Below are 23100 nucleotides of genomic sequence, written 5' to 3'. Positions count from 1 at the left end.
CTTTTTTCTGCCCATCTCTTATAGTAAATTATTCTGCTGTGATATATTTTAATGGACTGTAGGAGTGCCCTATTGGATGCTGTTCTGGTTTGATGAACAGCACCAAATCTTTTTTATATATGTGGCATGTATGGGGCTTTGAGAGTGGCTGTGGTGTATAGCAGCAAAAGGGGAACATACTGATTCTTATAACTGATGATCAATAGAGTGTATCTCTCTTTCCTGCCTTGGCCGAGCCTAGTGAGACATGGAAATAAATTATATTTGCCTGTTACAGCTATAGCTTTCAGCAGTTTCTGTTATGGATGCTATTTAGTGCTATAGGCTAACTTTGTTTTATATGCTGGAAGTCCTACTTACTGCAGAACTGCTGTACACGGATTTATAATACTATAGCTAATGGATAGTGCTCTAAGGTCCTGACCTAAAACCTACTGAAGGTATTGGAAAGACTCTAATTGAGAGGAAACTCCAGCAAATACAATTCTCTTAGGTAAGGAAATTAATATGAGATAAACCCTTTATGGTTTTGCCTCAAATCTTTCATAAGGCTGAAAAAGGACTGTTTTTTACTGGGTCAGAAAACTAACCAAGACCTGGCGTGATAGAGCTGGCCTGAAAAAGAAGACACTAAAAACAACCTTTTCTGAGATGGGGGCATGGGACCTAGCTGTTTGTTTAAACAATGCTATTTAAACTGCAAGGCATGCTGGATCATTGGTAGTGCAATTGCTTTTTAAGTGGACCAAGGCTGTATGGATTTATTCTTCTTCTCTTCTCTGTTACCTAGCCCTGGTCTCCATAATCCTATTTCAGTCATATATTAACTGATGTGAGGCCATCCTCTCACTGCTCTGCTCTGCTCTGCTCTGCTGCAACAGCTCAAGGCCTCAGTAAACAGATATCAACATTTCTGCCGAGGTGGTCTGGAATTAACTTTGGCAGATATTTTAGGCATCTTGGTTTCCACGGATGTCACGTTTTGCTCGGTAGGGTTGGAAAGCAAGAAAAGGGAGGAGGCTCTTTGATTGTAAAAGTGCTCTCCTGTATGAAAATATAGTCATGGTTCCAAATGAAAATTTGCAGTAACAAGCAACAATAAGCCCAGCAATCTTTTCTTGCAGAACTTTTGACAGGTTTGAGGGAAGTGAAGAGGCACTTCACACTTTCAGTTTTCAGCAGCCTTTATCTCTGCATTTTCAGATCGTTTAATAGGACGTAGCAGATGAAAGAGAAATTCAGTTTGTTCACTGAGAGATACAAGAACCAATAGAGATTTTACACTGCCACTTCCAGTCCAGAGATTGTACAGGGAAAAAGTTCATTTCAAACCTATGAAGATAACAGTCTCTATCAATGAGATATCTACAGAGTAAATAACTTTTTCAGTGTTTCTTCCACTTGAGTTGCTACTGACCACCTGACTACTGTATGTAGACAGAGCGAGAATTGGAGCTTTAAGGAATCCACTTTAGTGCATAGTCCCAGGGGAAAATGCCCTTTCAGCACTGAGCTACTCCTTTTATTTTGCAATGATTTATTTACAGCATCATGAGAAAGGAGATAGCAAGGATGGGTCAAGTTCAGGAGTATCCTGTGATTTTGTAGTTTATTGGTGAGCTAACTATCTTGTATAGCAGCTATCAGGAAAATATTTCATGTCATTCAACGACTAGGCTATCTGATATTTTTGTTCTTAAAAATGAAAGTTTTCAATTGTCAGTTAATTTTAATTTTGCCAAAAAGTATGCCAGTCTCAGCACAGATAAAAGCAAATTACTTCATTAATGTCCATAGTGTTACAAGTACTTTTCAGGAGTTTAAAGGTTTTTAATCATTAAAATTCTGTAAGTTAAAAGATCACTTTATCATTAGACACTTGAATTTATGTTCAATTTCAAGATAATTAGTGGCAACCCTCTTTCCTGATACTTTCAAAACTAGAGAGGACAAAGGAAATGTACTGGTGGGAATAATCCTGCCAGGACCGTAAACCACCTGCAGTCACTTGCTTCAACCCACTGAAATTCTGAGTTGCTTTTTAACCACAAGGATTTATGGGGTTGTGTCACAGCACAAAATCTGATTCTGTGATAGCTGAATATATTGGTGCTGGCGAAAGCTTTTTTCAGGAATTCTGTTACAAACCTCTGTTTCCAAGGGATAACAACTCAGCAAAAAATTAGTCTTAAAATGGGTTTAAAAATGGCATACAAGAGCTCCCAGCAGGAGAACAGCATTGTGAACATATAGACAATCATTTTGCAAGGTTACCCATTGGCAGCTCTTAAAGGGGTTTGCTTTTCGCCAGCAAAATAAAAAAATCATCTTTTAGGAATCACACTCACTAGACATTTATTACTTCAGTTCTTAGCAACAATTGACTTCTTTTTGTATTTCTAAGCATGGTTGTAAGACATACAGTTAAAAATTGGCTGCTCTGTATCCATAATAACTACAATGAGGAGTCAACTCCATTTCTCAGCTTCCACGGATTTCAGGAGCATTTGCTTCATGCATTTGTGTTGGCCCTTCTCTGTTTAAGAGCACATCTACAGTATTGTGATCCCAATTGGTGAACCTTACCATAAGTGCTTCCTTTACTGGCAGTGTTAGCATTGGACATGCCTTGCTTACGTCCATTTCAGGTGTTCATAATCCATCACTTAAGGGGACCGTTTTTTTACTGTTTCTCAGATTCAGTTCCTTCAAAGCTAAGGCAGAAATTCTGTCCATAATATGATTTTAAATGTCACTTGGTTGCACGGATGTGGATTCCCCCCTACTTTTAATTGTAACCAGGGTTCTAATTGGAACATTTTGTGAGAGAACCGTTTTCTGTGAGTCTGACTTTTGTAAGGAAAGGAAAGGAGTAAGAAGTAGGATTGCTGTTATTTTAATGAATGGTGTTCAGTTCTATTATTCCTGAAATGGTAACATAATTTTTCTTTTCCATTCAGTGGTTTAGAGAGTTTTCACTGAAAATAAATAGGATCTTAATGGACATTGTAAAAGTGGTTATGGATAGTAATGGCTATTAGAGTGCTTGCAGTTTTCCAGCAAGTTTGCATGTAATTTGGTCATAAAAATCAAATTTCCTTTGTTAAAAATGCGATGAAAACATATTGGAATGTTTAATGTTAAAAATGATGCTGCCATCAGAGTTGTGTAGCTTGTAATATTTAATAATACATCAGGATTTAGTCATGTATTTCATTAAACGTTTCAAATGCACAAGGAATATATTTGGAAAACATGTTTTAAAGTAATAAGATTGATGTAACCGCAGCGCTGAATATTTACTAAACATATTCAGGGTCAACTTGATAAGCGTTTTCTCCAAATATTTTGCTAAGATAGTTATACAAAAAACTTTTGGCAAAATGAGCTAATAATAATGATAAATCTCTATAAACATTCATTATATATTCTACCTTATTTTTATTGATTAACTCAATATAGAGGCACACCATAGCAGCACTGTATGTTAGTTTGTCAGCAGTGTCAGTAAGTCCTCATAGAAAGAGATGGAACTCTAAAATGGCTTTAATTAAAAAAAAATCAAAATACTTTCCACTACACTTCTATAAGCAGTTGTAAAGTCACAAGGAGATGATGATGGGCATCTATCTATCTATCTATCTATCTATATCTTGAATAGCATTAAAAACAAACACAGAAGGGAATAACCCATTGCTATATCAGAACTTACATTATCAAGAATTAAACTTTGTATGAAAATACAGTAGAACCTCAGAGTTAAGAACACCTCGGGAATGGAGGCTGTTCATAACTCTGAAATGTTCATAACTCTGAACAAAACGTTATAGCTGTTCTTTCAAAAGTTTATAACTGAAAAAATGCTTTCCCTTTATTTTTAGTAGTGTACGTTTAACACAGTACTGTACTCTATTTGCCTTTTTTTTTTTTTTTTGTCTCTGCCTGATGTACTTCTGGTTCCAAGTGAAGTATGTGTGATTGACTGGCCAGTTCGTAACTCTGGTGTTTGTAACTCTGACGTTCTGCTGTACAACCAGAGATCTCAGTCCTGCATGAGGATCTGCTTGGGTGAATCCCTGCACCTCTACAGAGTCCCATTGACATTAGGAGACTAGCAGATCCTGATGCAGGATCACAACCTTAAGCTGTGCTGATGTTTCAGCTTCGTTGGCCTTCACAGGCACAGAAGAGAGAATGATTCTAAGGAAAGGAGGATGTGGAAAAGATGAAATTACTGTGGTTTACAGAAGGAGAAAAGAGGAGAAGAAGAGACTTGCAGGGGAGGAAGAGAGAGGTGCTGGGTAAGAAGAGAGAGGAAATGACACTGGAGAGAAGATAAATCAGTTGAGAGAATAAAGAGGAGGAGAAGAATGTGGGGGAGAGAGAAGGAAATTCTTCTTGAGGAGAAGAATGTGGGGGAGAGAGAAGGAAAGAGACTGAGAGAGAAGGAAGCAAAGAACACTGGGACAGAGAAGGGGGGGGAGAAAGAGAAGAAAGACTAACTGACAAGCTGCTCTGTTATCTGACTGATAGCCACAGAGAAATCACGGGTTGGTCTGATGTAACAATAATAATACCTGGCTCTCCTGTAGCGTGTTTGAGTGCTTTACAGAGCAGGTCAGCATCATTAGTCCTGTTTTACAGGTGGGGGAAGTGAGGCACAGAGACTTCTGCGAGGTCAATGGCAAGGCCAGGGATAGAGCCCAGGTCTTCTGAGTCCCAGTTCAGTTCTCTTTCTGCTAGGCCCCACTGCCTCACATTCAGTCCACTATTGCATTGGCATGTGGTAACATTGCATTTTGGTGCAGTGTTCTCACCCAGAGATACAATATTATCCTGTTATGAGTTCATTCCCCATCTTTCCTAACACTCCCATGCTGCTGTAAAATGGCTGTCTTCTGGGATACTAATCTGGTAGTCCAGCAGAATGAATGGAATAGCAGTCAAACACAAGTACCCTGCAGGAATAACATGAAAGGAGCTACATGTGGCTTGAGCACCAGAGTTTTCTAAGCTCTCTCCTTTTTTATGTTACTCAAAGTATCTCCACTACCCAGCATTATAGTCTGCTTCATTATTCACCACTCACTAGAACGTCACTATAATATTGGAAACTTTTCCATTTACAGTAAATTCTCCATTTCTAGTACAAATCCTATGTACTGGTGTCTTTTTTATTTGTTTAGGCCAGATGATACGTACTCGGTCCATAATTATGCAGGCACAAGGAGAAGGAAGGCTATGCCCTACACAGCTCACCCAGTACAGAAACTGTCCTGTAAAACCCTGCTACACTTGGATTCTCGGGGCATGGTCACCATGCAAAGTAGAGGTATGTCTTGTTGTTATGCTTATGAGGCGCTTCTCAGATGATGCTCATAGAAATGCATTTCATCAACAACAAATGGCACAATTAGGTGACACAATTAATCTATACAGCTTTTCAGAGATCTAAGTATTTTTGCTGCCATTAAGACCATGCTAACATCCACTTTAAAACAAAGTGAGTTCATCATGAGTAGAACTATTGTGTTTTATCCAGTCATTAGATTAATAGATTCCAAGGCCTGAAGGGACCATTGTGATCATCTAGTCTGACTTGCTATATAACACAGGCCATAGAACTTCCCCAAAATAACTCCTTTGAACATATATTTTAGATAAACATCCAGTCTTGTTTTAAAAATTGCCAGTGGTGGAGAATCCATCACAACCCTTGGTAAATTGTTCTAATGGCTAATTACCCTCACTGTTGCTGACTTGCACCTTGTTTCCAGTTTGAATTTATTTAGCTTCATCTTCTAGCCACTGGACCACATTATACCTTTCTCTGCTAGATTGAAGAGCCCATTCTCAAATATGTGTTCCCCATGTAGGTACTTACAGGCTGTACTGAAGTCACACCTTTAGAAACTAACTGTAACAGTGCAAGTCTTACTAGTGTATGCATATATCAGTACCAAATTGAGTTCCACCAACTCTTCCTGGAGTGCAGCTCTAGCAAACAGTTATATAATTACTTACAGCAATGCTAGCAAGCAAATGTATGTAGCAGATTTTGGAAGTAGTAATAACAATGACCCCAAGAATAACTGATGTCCCTAGACATTTATAATGTCTTAAACACTTCAATTTAAAGTTATTCTGTGGAGTGTTGATTACTTCTTCTTAGTGGAGTTATCAAAATGGCCTGCAAATGTAAAAGACTCTTATTGCAATGCATAGCACACCTTGCTTTGTTATCAATGGGAATCTGCATTTTCTCACTATCTTCATGTTGCTTTGTGCTTGCATTGATTTATCTTACACTTTTCCCCCCTCTCCTTAGTAATTGATGTGAATTAATTTGTAATTAAATTGATGTGAATTTTCTACACCGAAGTTACTCCTACAGAGTGAAATTTGCTTCACCTCCATTAACCCGTACTAATTGTCCTCTATGAGGAAGAAGTATGGGTGAAATGCCAAGAGGAAATCCACTCCCTTCACCCAGGGCACATGATCTCCGTGCAGATCTCACCATGGCTGCTGTTCCACACTAAGAGGCAAAGAGAGTTGGGGCCATTAGATGTGTGTGCAAGTGCAGATCCCCTGGCCTTGCTTCTGATCTACCCTTACCATGATGTAGCAGGCTTTGTGCCATCTTCTGCTCCCACATTTCTCCCATAGAGGGAAGAGAGGATACAGCAAGTGTGCCTGTGATAATTGCTGCAGCTGGCATAATCTAGAGCAGCCTTAGCCCATTGTAAATTGGAACTGGAACTGTTTTGACCCTTGGCCGGCCCACAATCAGGGAAGCAGCAAGATGACTTAGGGCCACCCTTTCCTCCTGCTCTTTTCAGTTCTGCTAAATACAAACCAGGTACAACTGATAATGTGACCCATGCATGTAAACGTAATATTTTTGTAACCCTAACTCCCTGGGATCTAATCTTGTCCAAGTAAACAGGGTTAGTTCTGATGAGTACTAGATGGGAGGCCTTTAACTGTAGGAAATAGTGCTGGTGATAAGGGAGTGGACACTACTCTCTGAGTTAGGTACTGAATCGACTCCGTGACATATTGCTAAGATTATTAAATTGACGGCACCTTTTGTAGAAAAGAAGCATGTTAAATTTGGAGGCTGGCCAAATTTCAGCTGAGATAAAGTAATTACATCCTGTCTACCCCGGATTTCACCCTGCACTTTCAGTAGGATACAGTATTATTCTTTCCTCCCTAAACTATTGTGTTGTCTTTCTGTGCTCTATTAAATGGCTGTCAGAGGTGGCTGCACTTCAACAGGGGTTGAGGGAAGGAGGAGTGGTTCCTTTACAATGTATTTTAGGCATGTTATATAAATGTAAGGCAATTTATTTCTAATTTTTTTCAGGGAATGAATCCTAAATTCACCTTCCAAGGTATCAAAAATCTTGTTTTTCACAGGTGTTCTGTTGAATCGACTTTGACTAAAATGACACCAGAAAAATCTGTTGTGAAAGTAGCCTGACATGGTTAAATAAACAATAATCTTAATTATGAGTAGTCTACAATATTTATCTTTTCTGTATTATAGGATACCTGTAAAATATTTCCTGGTCTTAGAATAGTAACCGTTTTAATCCTAAATTAGTTGTTTGGTGTGAATGAGTAGAGCTGTTTGCATGCTTAGAAGTAGAGCCTGGCCCACCAGATGCTGTGCATTGCAGATTTTCACATTATTTAAGCCAGAGAGAGGTATTACTGTCAGTCCCTGTGTCCTAAAAAAGATACATTGGAATGCACTTCTGGCAGTGATGGTACTGGAGTGCACTTCCAGTTCCCAAAGGCAGTGCAGTGGTTCAGTGCAAGTCAAGCCCTGATTACCCCTGTCCATGAACCTGCATGCATCACAGGCCATTTCCAGTTGTGCAAGGAGCAAACCTGCACCCTTCAAAGAGACAGAAAACCTTTTAGAAGCAGTGAACGTTACCAGTCCTAAAACAATAAGGTACATAAATGGCAGAAAATTAAACCTGAGTGTGAATGTTTCCCTCTATAACATCTGATCATAACCTGGATAAAAAACATAAACAACATAAAGTATTACTAATTTTTATTATTTGGGTACTAAAGGAACATGAGACATGTAGTTAGACATTAACAAATCATTTATCTAGGGCTTCAATATCATTTAAATTATATGCATTTAATGCCAAATTTCCAAAGGTATTTAGGCTCCTAAACTTGCAGAGAGGCTCCCAATGGGATTTGCAAAAGTGCCTAAGTGCCTAACTTTTATTAATTGGGAGTTGGGTGCCTAGACACTTTTGAAAAATCCCACTAAGCACCTATTTGCATCATTTGGTGCCTAATACCATCAAAAATCTGGCCCTCAAAGTCTGATCATGCAGCCCTTTCTCACAAAGGAGAATGCATACCCGAATAGGTGCTCACTGATGAGGGAAAGTGTTGCCCAATTGGGCCCTTAATTAACAACGCTTTTCCTTCAGGAGAGAAAACATTTACCAAGCAGATCTTACTCTTGGGAGCTATGTATGTCCAATAACTTCCTCAGGGATCTTCATCTGTTTATCACCTGTTATTCAATTTGGGCTGATTATTGATATCCTTACTCTAGCAAATTCCCACTGAACTCTACTGGATGGTTGGAACTTCAGGAATGGGTCCTACATAGTTTTAGGAAGCAAATAGGGACCAATATTTTTCTCCTGCGTTATTTATGCACCACATATAGTAAAAAAGCAGGCTTCTCCTGTCCTCTGTAAATGGCATCATGACTTTCCATTTTCAAAAAGTATGATGATCCCTGCCACAAAAGGACATTGTTAGGTTTGGTTGTTTGTAAAGCCAACCTTAAATAATAAACAGAGGTCACCATTAAAGGGTAAACATTTACCACAGCATAATATCTAAGATACAGTAGCTATTTCCTATTCCAAGTACAGGGATATCCAGAGATATCACTGATGTATCACAGTGTAGTAACTGTGTTGACAGAAGGCTGACTTTATAGTGGACAGCACTGTATTAGAGTTAGGTATTATTGTCAGCTAGAATAAGTGTCTTTTCATTCATTTTAGTCCTCTACAATACCGATTAGTCATTTCCGTGTGCTTTTCTTCTAAGTTTGAAATATACAGTAGTTTGATTAGACCCTGTCTGCCGAGAATTCCTTCCATATCATATTCTGTCTCCACCAGTAATTTCTAAGAACTCCAACCCAGTTTGGCACATGGGTGAGCTATTCACGCACCATTAATCCAAGTCTGCAACAGAGGCTTCTGCAGTGAAATAGCAATTTAGAATAGTAAGTTACAAACAGACTAGATTGAAACACAATGTTGAAAACTTAATGTCTAGCTGCATACAGTAAATCTGCACTAATACTTCTCTTAGACATTTGATTACCAACTGCTTTAAATCCAACTCCTCATACCCTCACTTATATTTCACTACCTGTCAATGAGGAGGTGCAGAGAAAATGAGAAAGGTACTGCATGAATATGGGAAAGCCAGTCTTGAGATTCCTGCTACCAAGCCCAGTGCTGAATAAATATACTTGGTAGGTAGCCCTTTAGGTCTGTGAATGATGTCCATTATTTTCAAAGAATCTACTGCCAGGTGATCCAGAGTATCACTTCCCAGAGTAGCCCAATAAAAGCAGAATTTTTACTTAAGGAGTTTTATAAAATGCTCATTTCCATAAAGCTCAAGCACATATGTAATAAATATATTACATAAAGCACATATGTAATTAACATAACATCATTACAAGTCCACATCTTTAAAGAGAGGACAACAAACCCCATCACCTACAACAGTCGTATCTTCCTCCCTACAGCATCCTTCAAGATGTGATTGTCATTTTGTCATCTGTTTAATAAAAAGATACTGATTTTCCAATAAAATTAGTGCTTTTCAATCAGTATTCCACAGCAACCCTGAAGGAGTGTATGGCTCAGGTGACTGGTGGTAGGGTATGGAGCCTTTCAGCTCTGGTTCAGATCTGATCTACTTCATGATAACCAAAAGTTGCTAAGCTTTTATGACAGGTCACTAAGGTGCATGATATAAAGGAGTGGTCTCTGTCCACTTTTTCAATTGTTAATTGTCCACATAATAAAGAGAATAAACAATACGCTGTTGACACCGTTCTCTGCAGTCTCATTGAAGAGTTCAAGGATTTTATTGTTATAAAGACTGACCATCTTTTAACCACTAAAATCAGAGTTGCGGTATATTGTCAGGGGAATGTATGGAAGCCTACATTCCTTCCACCCATTACATATCCATTCTGTGGCGAAACTGAGGATTTCAGTTTCCAGTGCTGATTGGAAAGGTCTGAATATCATGAGAATATTTTCTGAAGCTCTATGAATTTCACACTTACTGATTATCCAGATGATCAAGAGCCAGTTCCAGTCATTGTGCTCTGTGAATTTGAATTCCTGCTGCAGAGTCACTGGGGTATTTTACTCTTCTTTACTTCCTTGTCCAAACTGTTTAGAGAATTACGCAGCTATTTAACAGTTATGGCCAATTCTACCCTAGAGATGATTACATCTTAGTGCTGGCTAAAGTAATTTCTGTATACATCATGCTCGATCATGTCACTGAGGCCCAGTCCCCGATAGGGCAGTGTGGAGCTGTACCTACCACCATCTCCATGTCCTGACTCTGAGAAGCTCCTGACAGCGTCCTTCTGGTGTGCAGGAGAGGCAAGTGCACTGGTACGCTTCTTCAAGCATGCAGCACACCTCCCTTTATAGTCCTGCCAGATCTGCTGATCAGTGCATGTGGGGAGGAACCTGGTACTTGCCGCCTCCCCAATCACAGCTGTTTCATAAAAGTGCAAGAAGGAGGTTTACCCTCCCTGCAACATTGCAAACCTGCAGAGGAGGTGGGCACAATCTAGTTACATAGGTCTGGATCCACAGAGGGTATTAGGCATTGCAATGCTCAGAGTCACTTTACAGCGCCTGACTTTTGGGCACCTAGAAAATCACAGGAACAACACTGCAATCTGCAATACCTGTGTTAGGCACCTAGACATCCTATGCAATGAATCAGGAGAGAGAGTCACCTAAAAAATGTGATCTACAAAACCAGCACGCCAGGCAAGGTGCCGTCTAAGGTAGCCAGTGGGAGTTGTTGATGGGGGGGTGTGACCGAAACTGTGCCTTACTCTCAGAGAGAGGTGCCTAAGTCCAGGCTGCAAGAAGTCATCTACCTCTGCTAGAGAGCCACAAACAGGAACCCTTCTCCTGCAGTCAGGCAGCAAAGCTGCCAAAGGCATTTCTTGTGAGAATGAGTTAGGTGCATGCCTTGATCCACACAAAACGACTGGAGGAAGAGATGGTGCTGCTGCCGCTGCTGCCCAGCTTATAACTTTTAGCCAGACTACCCAAAACTAGTGATTAGCACACTCACCTGGGACATGGGAGATCCAGGTTCAACTCCCACCTCTGCCAGAGGTAGGTAAGGATTTTAATGGGTCTCTCCCACTTAGCAGAATAGTGCTCTAACCACTGAGCTATGGGATAGTCTGATGTGGGCTCCATCAATCTCTTGTGTTGAAGCTCTTCCACTCTGGATAAAGAGTGACTGGAGCTGGGGCACTGGACCCTGGGTTTTCCATCTCACAGGTGGGTGCCATAACCAGCAAGCTACAGAGTCAGTCTCACTCTCTCTCTCAGGTCCAGTGACTGCTCCAGTATGGATAAATACTTAAATGTAGGGGACGGAGGGGCGGGAGTGAGTTTAGGCACCTACATGGTTTGGCAGAAGTTTTAGGGATCACAGTGGAGCCTAAAACTGGGATTTATGTACCTAGATCCCAGATTTAGGTGCTTATGTGTGGGGTTTAGGCACCTAATACATTTGTGGATTGAGACCAGAGTCTGTAAAGCACTTTGAAATCCTTCCAGGTGAAAGTGCTATATAAATTCACTTATTATTATTTATTATTTGATTATTGTTTAAGTTAGCAACATGTGATTGTTATCTCTCACAGGGTGGACAATGCGGTGAAGGATTCCAAATCCGTAACCTCACGTGTATGGTTCATGATGCCTCTATGTCTGTTCCATCCAAGCAAGTAAAAAATGCATTTTGTGGAGAGCTGCCATCAAAAGACAATGCACTACAATTGCCATGTTCTGTGCCTTGCCCAGGTAAGCTCTCAGGGGGCAGGGATCCCTCTCTAGTTTTAACAGTCACAACTAGTATCAGAAATCAAACCGCTATTAATTATTTGCATTGTAGTAACATCCTTCGATCAGGCTCAGGGCCCCATTGTTCTAATACAAGTACACAAGAAGATACAGCCCACAAAGAACTTCTAATGTAATCCAAGACAAGACACAGCAGACTTTCTGCCAAGCAATGGGAGGGCATGGGGGAGAGAAAATGAAGGTGACAGTAATAAGAATTTGTGATTCTACCGATTAGCTGCATGTTCACCCTGATGGTTTTAGATCTTTGGAAAGAGGTTTTCCATTATTTTGCAGGTACAAAAATAACAGAAGAAGCCATGCTAGTGGGTTATAATTGGCAATATTTCCAAAAAAACTAGCTATATGTTTAAACTATCCTTTGAGGCTGTCTCCTTCGGATAACAGTATTTTATTCTTTTGATGTGTAGGTGATTGCCATTTGACAGGATGGTCAGAGTGGAGCTCATGTGAGCTAACGTGTATTGATGGCAGAAGCTTTGAGACCACTGGTCGCCAGTCTCGATCAAGAACCTTTATCATTCAGTCTTTTGAAAACCGAGACAGCTGTCCTGAGCAAGTCTTGGAGACACGGCCTTGTTCAGGTACTGAAGCCACAGCCCTTGGCTTTATTCCACTACAGGTTTATGTTTTTATAGTTATGTGAAAGTTAATTGCTTTGTCTTGTTTAAATTGTAGGAGGGAAATGTTATATCTATGCATGGAAAACCAGCCTTTGGAGAGATAATGAACGTACTGTGTGGTGCCAGCGTTCAGATGGGGTAAATGTCACAGGTATGTCTACAAAGCATGGGACACAGTGTGGAAGCTTAGCTGAGAATTATTAAGGTTAGCATGGGAGGGAAATGTAAAGAGTTTTTAAAATTATGTGAAACTTGAAAGAAACAAAAACCATTGTTAGCTGATTTTGGACATAGATTTCCCAAAGTTCAGTTTGGATTGATTAGGTCCTTTTAATAATGACATATTTGTGTTTGAATTTAGCTAGGAAACACAGATATGAATTCACCAACTTCATATCAGATCATTGTAACAAATAGGATGTAAATGAGAAGATTTGCCAATTTATGCCCAGGTTTTGTTGGTGATTCAAACACAAATATGAATTCACTAAAAAGGCCTGAGTGGGCCAGTTTGTATATCCGTTATCAGTGTGAGTGTTACATAATTTTAGAGAAAGAAGGAGAAACCACATGGATGCTTGCAGATTCTGCAATTCTTCTTCCCTTCTGTGCACCAGGAATCTTCATCCACTCACTCCTCCACCTCTATCAATAGAAAAGCATACTATATGGCCAGCACTTCCAGGCCCAGTGGGTCCACATGGTTTGCTAGTCCCTAGGATCTCTTTCTGGTTATATAAATGAGGAAATAGGTAGATATGAAAATAGAAATCTTCCCACCCCACTCCTATATATAAAGATTTTTTTAAAAAATGTTATATAACAAACATTATCTGCAAGGATAGCAAAATAGTTAAAGGAGCTGGTTCTACAACAGGGTTCCAGAAAGAACTAGATAAACTCATGGAGGATAGGTCCAGCAATGGCTATTAGCCAGGATGGGCAGGGATGGTGTCCCTAGCCTCTATTGCCAGAAGCTGGGAATGAGCGGCAGAGAATGGATCACTTGATGATTATCTGTTCTGTTCATTCCCTCTGGGGCACCTGGCACTGGCAACCTTCGGAAGTCAGGATACTGGGCTAGATGGACCTTTGGTCTGACCCAGTATGGTCATTTTTATGTTCACATTTTCCATATTCACATGAAAACTTCAAGCAGTACAAGGAGTAGTGGGCATGAGGATTAGACGCCAGTGTGAGATGCAGGAAATCTTCTAGACTTTCTGTGTGGCCTCAGGAACGTCATTTAATCTCTCTCTACCCCTTTTCCCCATCATAAAATGGATAAAAATTCCCTGCCTTGTGAAGCTAGCTTAACTAATGAGTCATACAGAGCTACTATGATGATGAAGCTCCATAGAAGAGCATATAAATAAATTTTAAAATAAGCAAAAAAATCCTATTCAGCCCCAGAAAGATGAGTATTAATCTTTTTCAAAACATTATAAAATGTATTCTTGAAAGTATGTGGTGATGAGAATTTCTTTTACAGGAGGTTGTTCTGTTCACACCCAGCCTGCTGAAACCAGACACTGCAATCCAGAGTGCAAAAAACCATTCACCTACTGCACCCAGGTACGTGGCTGCTGCAGAAGATATTTTAGGAATTATCTTATCTTGAACATCTTAGAAGCTTTCTAATCCCTCTAACAATGGTGTGTACATGACACCACCTAGAGATGATTCTGGGAATTTGTGTTTAGAATTTAGACCCTGAGGAAAAGGTGACTTGCACAAATCTGAGCTGGGTTGACTGATACATTTCTGGTTTGCTTTTTAATTAAGAGTTTTATCTGAGCTGTTGACTATAGATATGAGAGGTCTGGAACTTCTTTGAAGATGGGAGCTCAGAGACTTCTCCCTTTCTACTCCCTGGGAGGGGACAGAGAGAGCCAGGAGGAGGCAGTGACATATCCCCAAGCTTACAGAGTCAGGCTGGTGCACAGAGAAGCAAACAACTAACCCTAGAGAGGTGGTATAGTAGGCACATCCCCCTGCCCACTGGGGGCTCTTCCAGGCACCTGAGGTTGGATGTTTGCCCTGGAGATGTTCGACTCCATGCCATCCCTTACTCTGGAGTATGCCTAATGGCCATGATCTAGACTGACATAAGCAAAGAGCTGTGTTGGTCCCAGAATATTAGAGAGACAATGTGGGTGAGGTAATATCATTTCTCTCTCACCAACAGAAATTGGTCCAATAAAAGCTATTATCTCACCCACCTTGTCTCTAATAAACAGCATTTTCAAATTGAGTGTCTTAGACACCTAAAGTGGCATGATTTACAAGATGCTGGGCATCTGCAGCACCTACCAATGTCAACAGGAATAGCAGGTGCAGTGGACTTTGAATCAAGCCCTAGGCATCTGGCTTCAAACATTGCTCTTTGAAAGGGGTCCCATGTTGTTGTTGTTTTCCTTTAAATTAGTGATAGTTTCTCAGCCATAACCACATATTAACAAGCTCTCTTTTTGTCTCAGAATGTGTAGCTATGGTTGGTTACACAGTTCTGTAAGCAGGCTCAATGGGTGAAATCCTGGGCTCAGTGAAGTCAACAGCAAATCTTCCATTGACTTCACTGGATTTCATGTGGTATCTTTGGTCTCATCCACTGTATTTTGTAAGCCCTGTCTCTGTGGGTCTTCCTTTTATCTAGCGCTGATATTCTAGTTTGGCTGCTGTTGAAATTAACAGAATATTTTACTTTATTATTATGATTGGGAAAATATACTGTGTACTTGGGCCTTTCACTGTCTGTGTGCATAGTGTAAGACATTTCTGAGAATATAAATATAAGCAAGTCACAGAATACTTGGGTGAGGGGAATCAGAAAAATATCACAGATTTCCTTGACATGCTTAGTAGAATGTACTATGTAGTTTAATACTAAACAAATATTTGTTGCTTAGAGTGGAGTCTGCAGTTGTGAGAGAGGATATACAGAAATAATGAGATCAAATGGTTTCCTGGATTACTGCATGAAGGTACCAGGTTTGGAAGATAAGAAAGCTGATGTTAAAACCAGTGCTGGAAAGAATAAACCGGTCAACTCAAAAATGCATGACATTTTCAAAGGATGGTCTATTCAGCCTTTTAATCCAGGTAAAAAAAAAATGAATAGAAAGAATACATGTTTCTCTATAGAAGAAATACTTTGTAAATCTTAAAATCAAGGATTGTGAAGGAGAGTTTAAATTGTGAGGCTAGTATGCTAGCTTGTATCTCTTCGTTTATTCCTTCGCTGTCATATCCAGCATAATCATAATTTATTATGCTGAGATATAATAGAGACTGAATGAAGCAATAATGTTTGGCGAAAGCACCCTCATATGGAATTCTTGGAGTTACTTGGAATCACATCTGGCTACTAAATAGTGATGTTCTACAAATGTTGTGCTTGGTACCAGGGAAAGACACCTCGCGTCATTAGCATTTCTAAAAGTCTTAAACATAAGATTTCTTACTGGTTTCATGACCGGAGACAGGTTTGATTAATCATCTGTTGTCGTGTTTTGAAAGGATGTGGGGAAAAAACAGGCTAATGAATACAGACACAAACTGAATTTAGTTAAAAAGGGTTTACCCAGAAGAAAGAGATTATGTATTAGGTTGTGATACCTTTACAATGAGTAGCAATTTGTTCCTCAAGTAGTCCCATTGTGGAGTTAAGGTGCTACAGTAGCTGTGAATTAGGGTATCACAATCTGGTCAGAAATTAGCATTTGTGCACTGACATGATATCTTGAGTTAGTACTTATTTAAATACATGGCAGACTTCCTATTTGCTTCAATAGGAGGTGGATTTCACCCATGGATATAGTATCTGATTACCAGTTTAGATGTTATTCTTTATTGAGTAACCTAACCAACAATTCTGGGGAACAGCACAACTGTAACAACTAGGTTTGGTCGGCAAAATTCTTCAATGGGAGAACTTCAGAAAATACAGAGTCTTCAGAAACAAACACACTGGCTTGCTCTTCTAGCTTTGGTTGATCTTTTCTTCCCCACTGCAAACGTTTTTAAATTTTTATTTTACTTTTCCCCCATTTTGAAACAATATTTATAAGAGTAACTGTATGCAAAAAAACAATAGTGAGGAAACATCAAGATGGACATTTTGATAGACTGAAGTCTCAAGCATACAAGTTAAGTTCCCCACAAGGAGATTAACTCTATAATACACAAAATGACTGTATTGTATTGTATTGTATTTCTTGTGTTTGCAAATTAGTCTATGATGATCACACAAAATCGGGAAATCTAATGAAAGTTCCTATTATTTTATGTGGGACAGAGTTAAGGCTGCCTGAGTGTCTTGATATGTGTGACTTCATATCAACTTTAATGTTACATTAGCTTATTTGGTTTGCATATAATAATAGATCTCTGTATTTACTATATCTGAGCTAATAGTACAGTCAGTTGTTTTTTAGAACAGAGCATGGTCCAAAAAGAGATGCAATACAACAACAGTGGTATGTGTGCCTTTCTCTAAAGTTTGACAGTTGATTTTTTAGTTCACTTGCTTGTTACATTTGTAAGTATACTTAAAATTACATTTCATAACAGCTTGGTGAGTCTGACATTTGTGTCCCCTAAGATGTTTTGCGTGACCATGCATATCTAGTTTTGGAGCAAATGATAATTATTTATCTAATTACTATTCAACTACATTCTATGAAGCCAGAGTGCAGGTACAGAGACATTCCTCAAGTCAAAATGTAATTTAAATAATATTCTTTAAATTGTAAGGCTGGGTGCTCCCCTGCATTTATTCTAGCGAAGGAGAGCAGAAAGAAACAAATCAGGCGAGGGGGCTCTTTTTGTTGTGACCACCTGGGTGTTTTCTAGGTCTCTGGTTTCTAGCTATCCGTGCTAAGGTTAAGAGATGCAGCGTGCTTCTCTCCTAACCCATTAAAAATATCAACAGCAAAGTCAGCAGACACTCCACGATGAGCCCTTCCCATAGAGGGAGATAGAATGCAACTGTTGAGGGTCATTGACTAAGGAATCATGATGCAGGGAAGAAATGCCTCAAGTGTAGCACAGAGGGACAGCTTTCCCATAAGATCAGAGCCTCTTTTCTTGGTGTTTTATGGTTTTTGGAGGCTGCATTCCTCTGCTTCTTGTAACTCCCCCAAGCTCCTTATAGAACATCTGTGATACCAAGGGAGTACTAAAGACCCATTGTACCACCACTGAAAACCCAGGCCAGCAAGGTGTTGGTAGCATTGGAAAGTGTAGTGCCAGGTAAATTGCACTTCCCTCAAAAAACTAATTTAAAAAAAACAGTAATCTTTGAAAAAATCTCATCATTCAGATTGAAAATACAATAATTGGCTGCATCTGTGTGATGTTTCAACTCTTACATGAGATTGAGTTTTGTACAGTCTCTGGTCTGTTATTCCCACTGGCTCATGTTGACATTTGTTGACATCATCTGGAATTCATACCAAACAGCAAAATCCTGAAATGTCTTTCAGAACAAAATATTTTGATTCAGAATCGTCAATTTTGTTAACCAAAAGGAAAAGTTTCAGCATTCTCAAATTAAAACATTTCTCTTTGGGCCAGCTCAGTATTGAACTGTGTCCGCCTGTGCCTCATGAAAGTTGTAGTTAGGTTGCCTTTTTTCCCCATTATCTTCTATGGACTGGACTCCCCACCTTGACTACTTTTCCCAGGATGCACTGTGGTCATCTGACTCCTGTGACAGACCACAGCAGGCCAGGAAGAGGGGAGACTGTGTCTATGTGGAATAACCTGAAATAAAATATTTCATTTTTATTTTTCCATAAATACAATGAAAAAAAACAGCAAAATCAAATTTTTCTTACAGAAAACACATTTTTTTAAAATCAGAAAAGAGTTTTCCACAAAATTTCCAACCAGCTCTAGTTAGCTCCTAGCACTAGTTTCCAGTCAGTAATCTTAATTTTATTCTTATGAGTTAAGACATTATGCATTCTCTTTATATATAGACTGGTAAGAATTAGAAGTATTAGTAATATAAAGCTTAATAAATGTGATTTGTATTCTGTCTCCTGTCCCCTCCCCCACCCCAATGTATTTTAAAATAGATGGTAGACTTAAGATTTGGGTGTATGGAGTATCAGCTGGTGGTTTTCTCATCATACTTTTCCTGATTTTTACATCATATCTTGTTTGGTAAGTACTCTAAGTGTTTTGTTTGTTTTTATTTAAGTCATTTGAAATGCATGACAGTCAAATGCATCAGTGTCACAATGATGTAATTCAGTGGGTCTCAAACTTTTTTACTGGCGACCCCTTTTACACAGCAAGCCTCTGAGTGCGACCCCCCCTAATAAATTAAACACATTTTTTAATATAAATGACACCATTATAAATGCTGGAGATAACTGGGGTTTGGGGTGAAGGTTGACAGTTCGTGACCCCAATGTAATAACCTCGTCATCCCCTGAGGGGTCCCAACCTCCAGTTTGAGAACCCCTGATGTAATTGAATTAAAGTGGATATAAATTTGGCCCATTACTTTGTCCCAGGTGTTAGAATAATCCAAATTCTGCAAAAAGCTGCATCACAATGGGGTAGAGGATTAGGCAGCCATAACTGTCTCCCTGACAGCTTGACCATTCTGCTGTGTCCAAAATCTAGCCCATATATATTTCTCTTGTTCTGTTTTTTTTACTTTAGGAGTGTATGTATTAAAACAGAATCTGTGTGTTTTTTTTAAGAATTTTTGTTCTAGTTACTTTCTTTTTTAATCAAAGTCCAAACTACCCATTATTTGTGACCTCACAGGTTGAGAATATAGAGATGTTTAGGAGTATGATATCACAAGTATAATTTTATGATATCCCTTGAGAAATAAGGAGTTTATAAAGTTCTGTGTAACAAATATTTCTACCTTTTTGCAATAAAAAAGGGGGGAAAGAAATGAGGATTTATGAGATACAGGCAGAATTGTTTCTAAATTGACTTGTTTCAGTTTTTCTGTGAGGTATAGTTGCTCTTTTTTGTTTTTGCCTTGTGTACAGATTAAGAACAAAAATTATCTACATTTCAAATAGCACGTTAGCCTGCACTCTTTACTCAGGTGATAATTCTGTTGAACTCACTAGGAATCTTATTTCAGTAAGTGCAGAAATAGCCCTATAACTTGTTTTCTTAAATGTGTCCAGTGTATGATAGGTGTCATGCAATTTGTGAATGGAAATAGCTAGAGCATAAAGTTTTATATATTTGTAGGGTTTCAAATGATATCTCAATTCACATTTTTGATTTCTGAAGCATGTTTTCATTTTTCTTTCAGCAAAAAAACAAAACAGCATCAAAGTACTCCTCCACAACAGAAGCCTCTGACCTTCGCATATGATGGAGACATGGACATGTAACATAAAAGAAATCCAAATGTATACTTCAACTGCCTTAACTGCTTACTCTTTTATAACTTTCAGATTCCTCAGTTTTTTGAGGAATCCCTTGACATGTAATATACCAGGCAGAATATAAATATTGCAAATGTCAAAATTTGCCTCTGGTTTATTTAAAAAATGGAGTCAAAGACCTTCAGATCTTGTGAAAAATTTTCCGAATTTTTCTTGTGAAAATGCATCTCTTCCTGTTTGACAATAGGAATAAAAAAATACATTTTTTTAAATAACATTTACTTTAAAAAAAAAAAAGCATGACAATCCTATGGAAAATGTGACATTCAATGTAAATGACAAATTTGACACTTCATCATTATGCACTATATTAGTGCAGAGTTCCTTATTCTGCACATACTTCAACAATGAGTTTTCTAGTGTTTATGTTTAGTTCAAAAGACTTTGAAGCTAGATTGTGTATTTTGAGAATGCAAAAAAAAAAAGAATGTGTTGAAATAACTGGAATTCTCCGGGTTTTTAAAGTTACTGCTTTCTTATGCTGTTTTCTAGCCTGGACTATGATTTTGCAGTATTTCCATCAATAGGACAGAATAAGGATTGTTTAAATTTACAGCACAAGAAGTGATATAGGTGGTTTCTTACTGAATATGTTTTTTAAAGAGATGAGTAAATAGATGTTTTGATGAATGGGTAGAGAATTTGATTGTTTACAAATGTATTTTAAATTAGATCAAACCATGTAGATACATTCTGGCCATTTTAAATTATAATTCAGTTTAATTACTACAAACTCTGCTTTTGTAATTTAAATTTTCTTATCTGAAATATTTATAAATTCTTTTTTGAATTTAATTATCTGACCTCATTTAATATACATCTGACACAACTACTGTTTGTAGATGGTCTTGCTTTTTTAAATGTTTGAAAAATACTGAAAAGTTACCATTGTAAACATCTTGGGAACATTCGAAGAAGATAAGTGTTTGTAATAGTATGTGTTGCAAGTAAGAAAGTGCCATCTCGTGGTATTGATGTGTATTTATAAGCAAATAAAATGTTAGAGAGTGAGAATTTTGCTTCCAGTATATTGAATTAAATGTGTGTTAAAGACTTTCATTTTGACCCTTCAGTATGCCTCAAATCACACTCTGTACTGGATGAAAACCCTGGATAGTCCAGAGTTTTCACCTGAGTGGGTCTGGACATTGTCCCATCCTGTCTACTAGTGCAGGTCAGAAAATGGAGTTTTATGGTCAACTGCAGCTCTTGGTTGCTGCTCTCAATGTGAATGTTGTAGTGCACTTTGAATTACAAGCCAATCTGTGATGCTTCATTCTCTCCATGGTCATTGCTCTCCAATGAATATATATATATATAATATATATATATATATATATTTTCAATTATAGGTCCTTGTTTTTCAACCACAGTGGGTAGCATCTGTTGTAAATTATCAATGTATTTATTGCACTGTTCTACTATGAGATGTTACTCAAAAAAGGAAAGGTCTAAATAAGAGATCAGTTGCTTGTCATTATTGGTTTGTCTTCAATTCACAAATACTATGTGAGCTGTGTTATATCAATTCATAGGCAACCTGTGGATTGGAAGATTATTATTCTGCAGTATAATAAACAGATCAGTACAGAGAACTGCTCTTTAGATTGGACATTCCTTATTTACAGTGTCACAACAGATATTCAGGAGATTTATAACCAATTAACTCCTTGGGCTTCTGTGCTGCACCACTGTGATTAAGGTCATTGCTTTCAAAGACAAGCAATAATGAAACAAATCATTTCTACATTAAACAGCAGTTACTGTTAATATTACATAAATTCCTAGATTTTAAGACCAGAAAGGACCATTATGATAATCTAGTCTGACCTCCTTCACAATATTTTAAGTGAATATTACATTTATTCCAACAATTTGTGGTTGAACTAGACAATGGAATTAGATTGTGGAACTCATTGTCACATGAAGTCACCGTGGCCAAGAACTTAAGATTCAAAAAGATACAGATATCCAGAGTTTTCAAAATGTATGATAATTTTGGAAGGGATGTTAAACCTCATGCTTTAGGATTTACACCAACTTCTAAGTACTGGAGACTGGATGAGATCTAGTGTGGGGAATGGAGTAGTAAATTACCATACATCTGTCTACTGTTCCTTTCTCTGAAGCCCCTGGTTGCTGGCCACTGTCAGAGACAGGATGAACCTGGGATCTGATCCAGTCTGGCAATTCCCATATTCATGACTAGACCATATCTCTAGTCTATCTCTCGTTTGATGCAGCTCCCTCTATTTTGTAGCTGTTATACATGCTTTAGACCTCACTCTAAAAGGGTTTAGATCCACATTTTCTCAGCTATGGTACCACCGTGTTCCTTTCAAAGAACACAGGATAGGAAAAGTGAGTCACACAAAATGCAATAAAATACAATAACCAGATTGTCAAGAACCTTAGCTGGGCAACTGTGGATCATATGCACATACACCTCATGAATTGTGCTCATAAATAGGGTGTTTGAGTGCACAAGTATCACATTTGTGCATTTAACTGTGCTTAGTATATAACTTCATTTACATATATGAATGGAAAGAAAGGAGAGAGATATTTTAAATATAATTTTAACTCTACTTCTCAATTGCGAAGCAACAATTCAGAAAGAAAATAATGTTCAGATCCTTAGTCTATTGGTCTTAGTCCTGACTGCTTGATGTATAATCTGGCCCTATAACAGATTAAAATTTCATTTAGAACAATTACATTTCTAGCCTTATGGCTGTGAAAATGACCTTTCACATGTAACCCAATACAATATAGAAAACATAGCTCTGAGACATAGGTGAACTGCCACCATTCATCTCAGTAGGGTGT

At 38.4% G+C, this 23100-nt stretch overlaps 1 protein-coding gene across 1 annotated transcript in view; it reads left to right on the top strand.

The window, feature by feature from the left end:
• THSD7B (thrombospondin type 1 domain containing 7B) overlaps window positions 1–21412 on the top strand; it is a 513591-nt gene extending 492179 nt beyond the window's left edge. The window contains exons 21-28 of the mRNA XM_032797132.1: window positions 5187–5332; window positions 11996–12155; window positions 12626–12799; window positions 12894–12989; window positions 14331–14413; window positions 15748–15940; window positions 18922–19009; window positions 20136–21412. Coding sequence (XP_032653023.1) covers window positions 5187–5332; window positions 11996–12155; window positions 12626–12799; window positions 12894–12989; window positions 14331–14413; window positions 15748–15940; window positions 18922–19009; window positions 20136–20217 — 1022 coding nt within the window. The 3' untranslated portion in view covers window positions 20218–21412. The remainder of the gene's footprint in view (window positions 1–5186; window positions 5333–11995; window positions 12156–12625; window positions 12800–12893; window positions 12990–14330; window positions 14414–15747; window positions 15941–18921; window positions 19010–20135) is intronic.
• The last annotated feature ends 1688 nt before the right edge of the window (window positions 21413–23100 follow it).

Source organism: Chelonoidis abingdonii, chromosome 10 (genome assembly GCF_003597395.2).
Source record: "Chelonoidis abingdonii isolate Lonesome George chromosome 10, CheloAbing_2.0, whole genome shotgun sequence".
In the NCBI taxonomy this organism is placed as follows: Eukaryota; Metazoa; Chordata; order Testudines; family Testudinidae; genus Chelonoidis; species Chelonoidis abingdonii.
The sequence above is the reverse complement of the archived record's forward strand: the minus strand, read 5'-3'. Positions and strand labels throughout refer to the sequence as shown.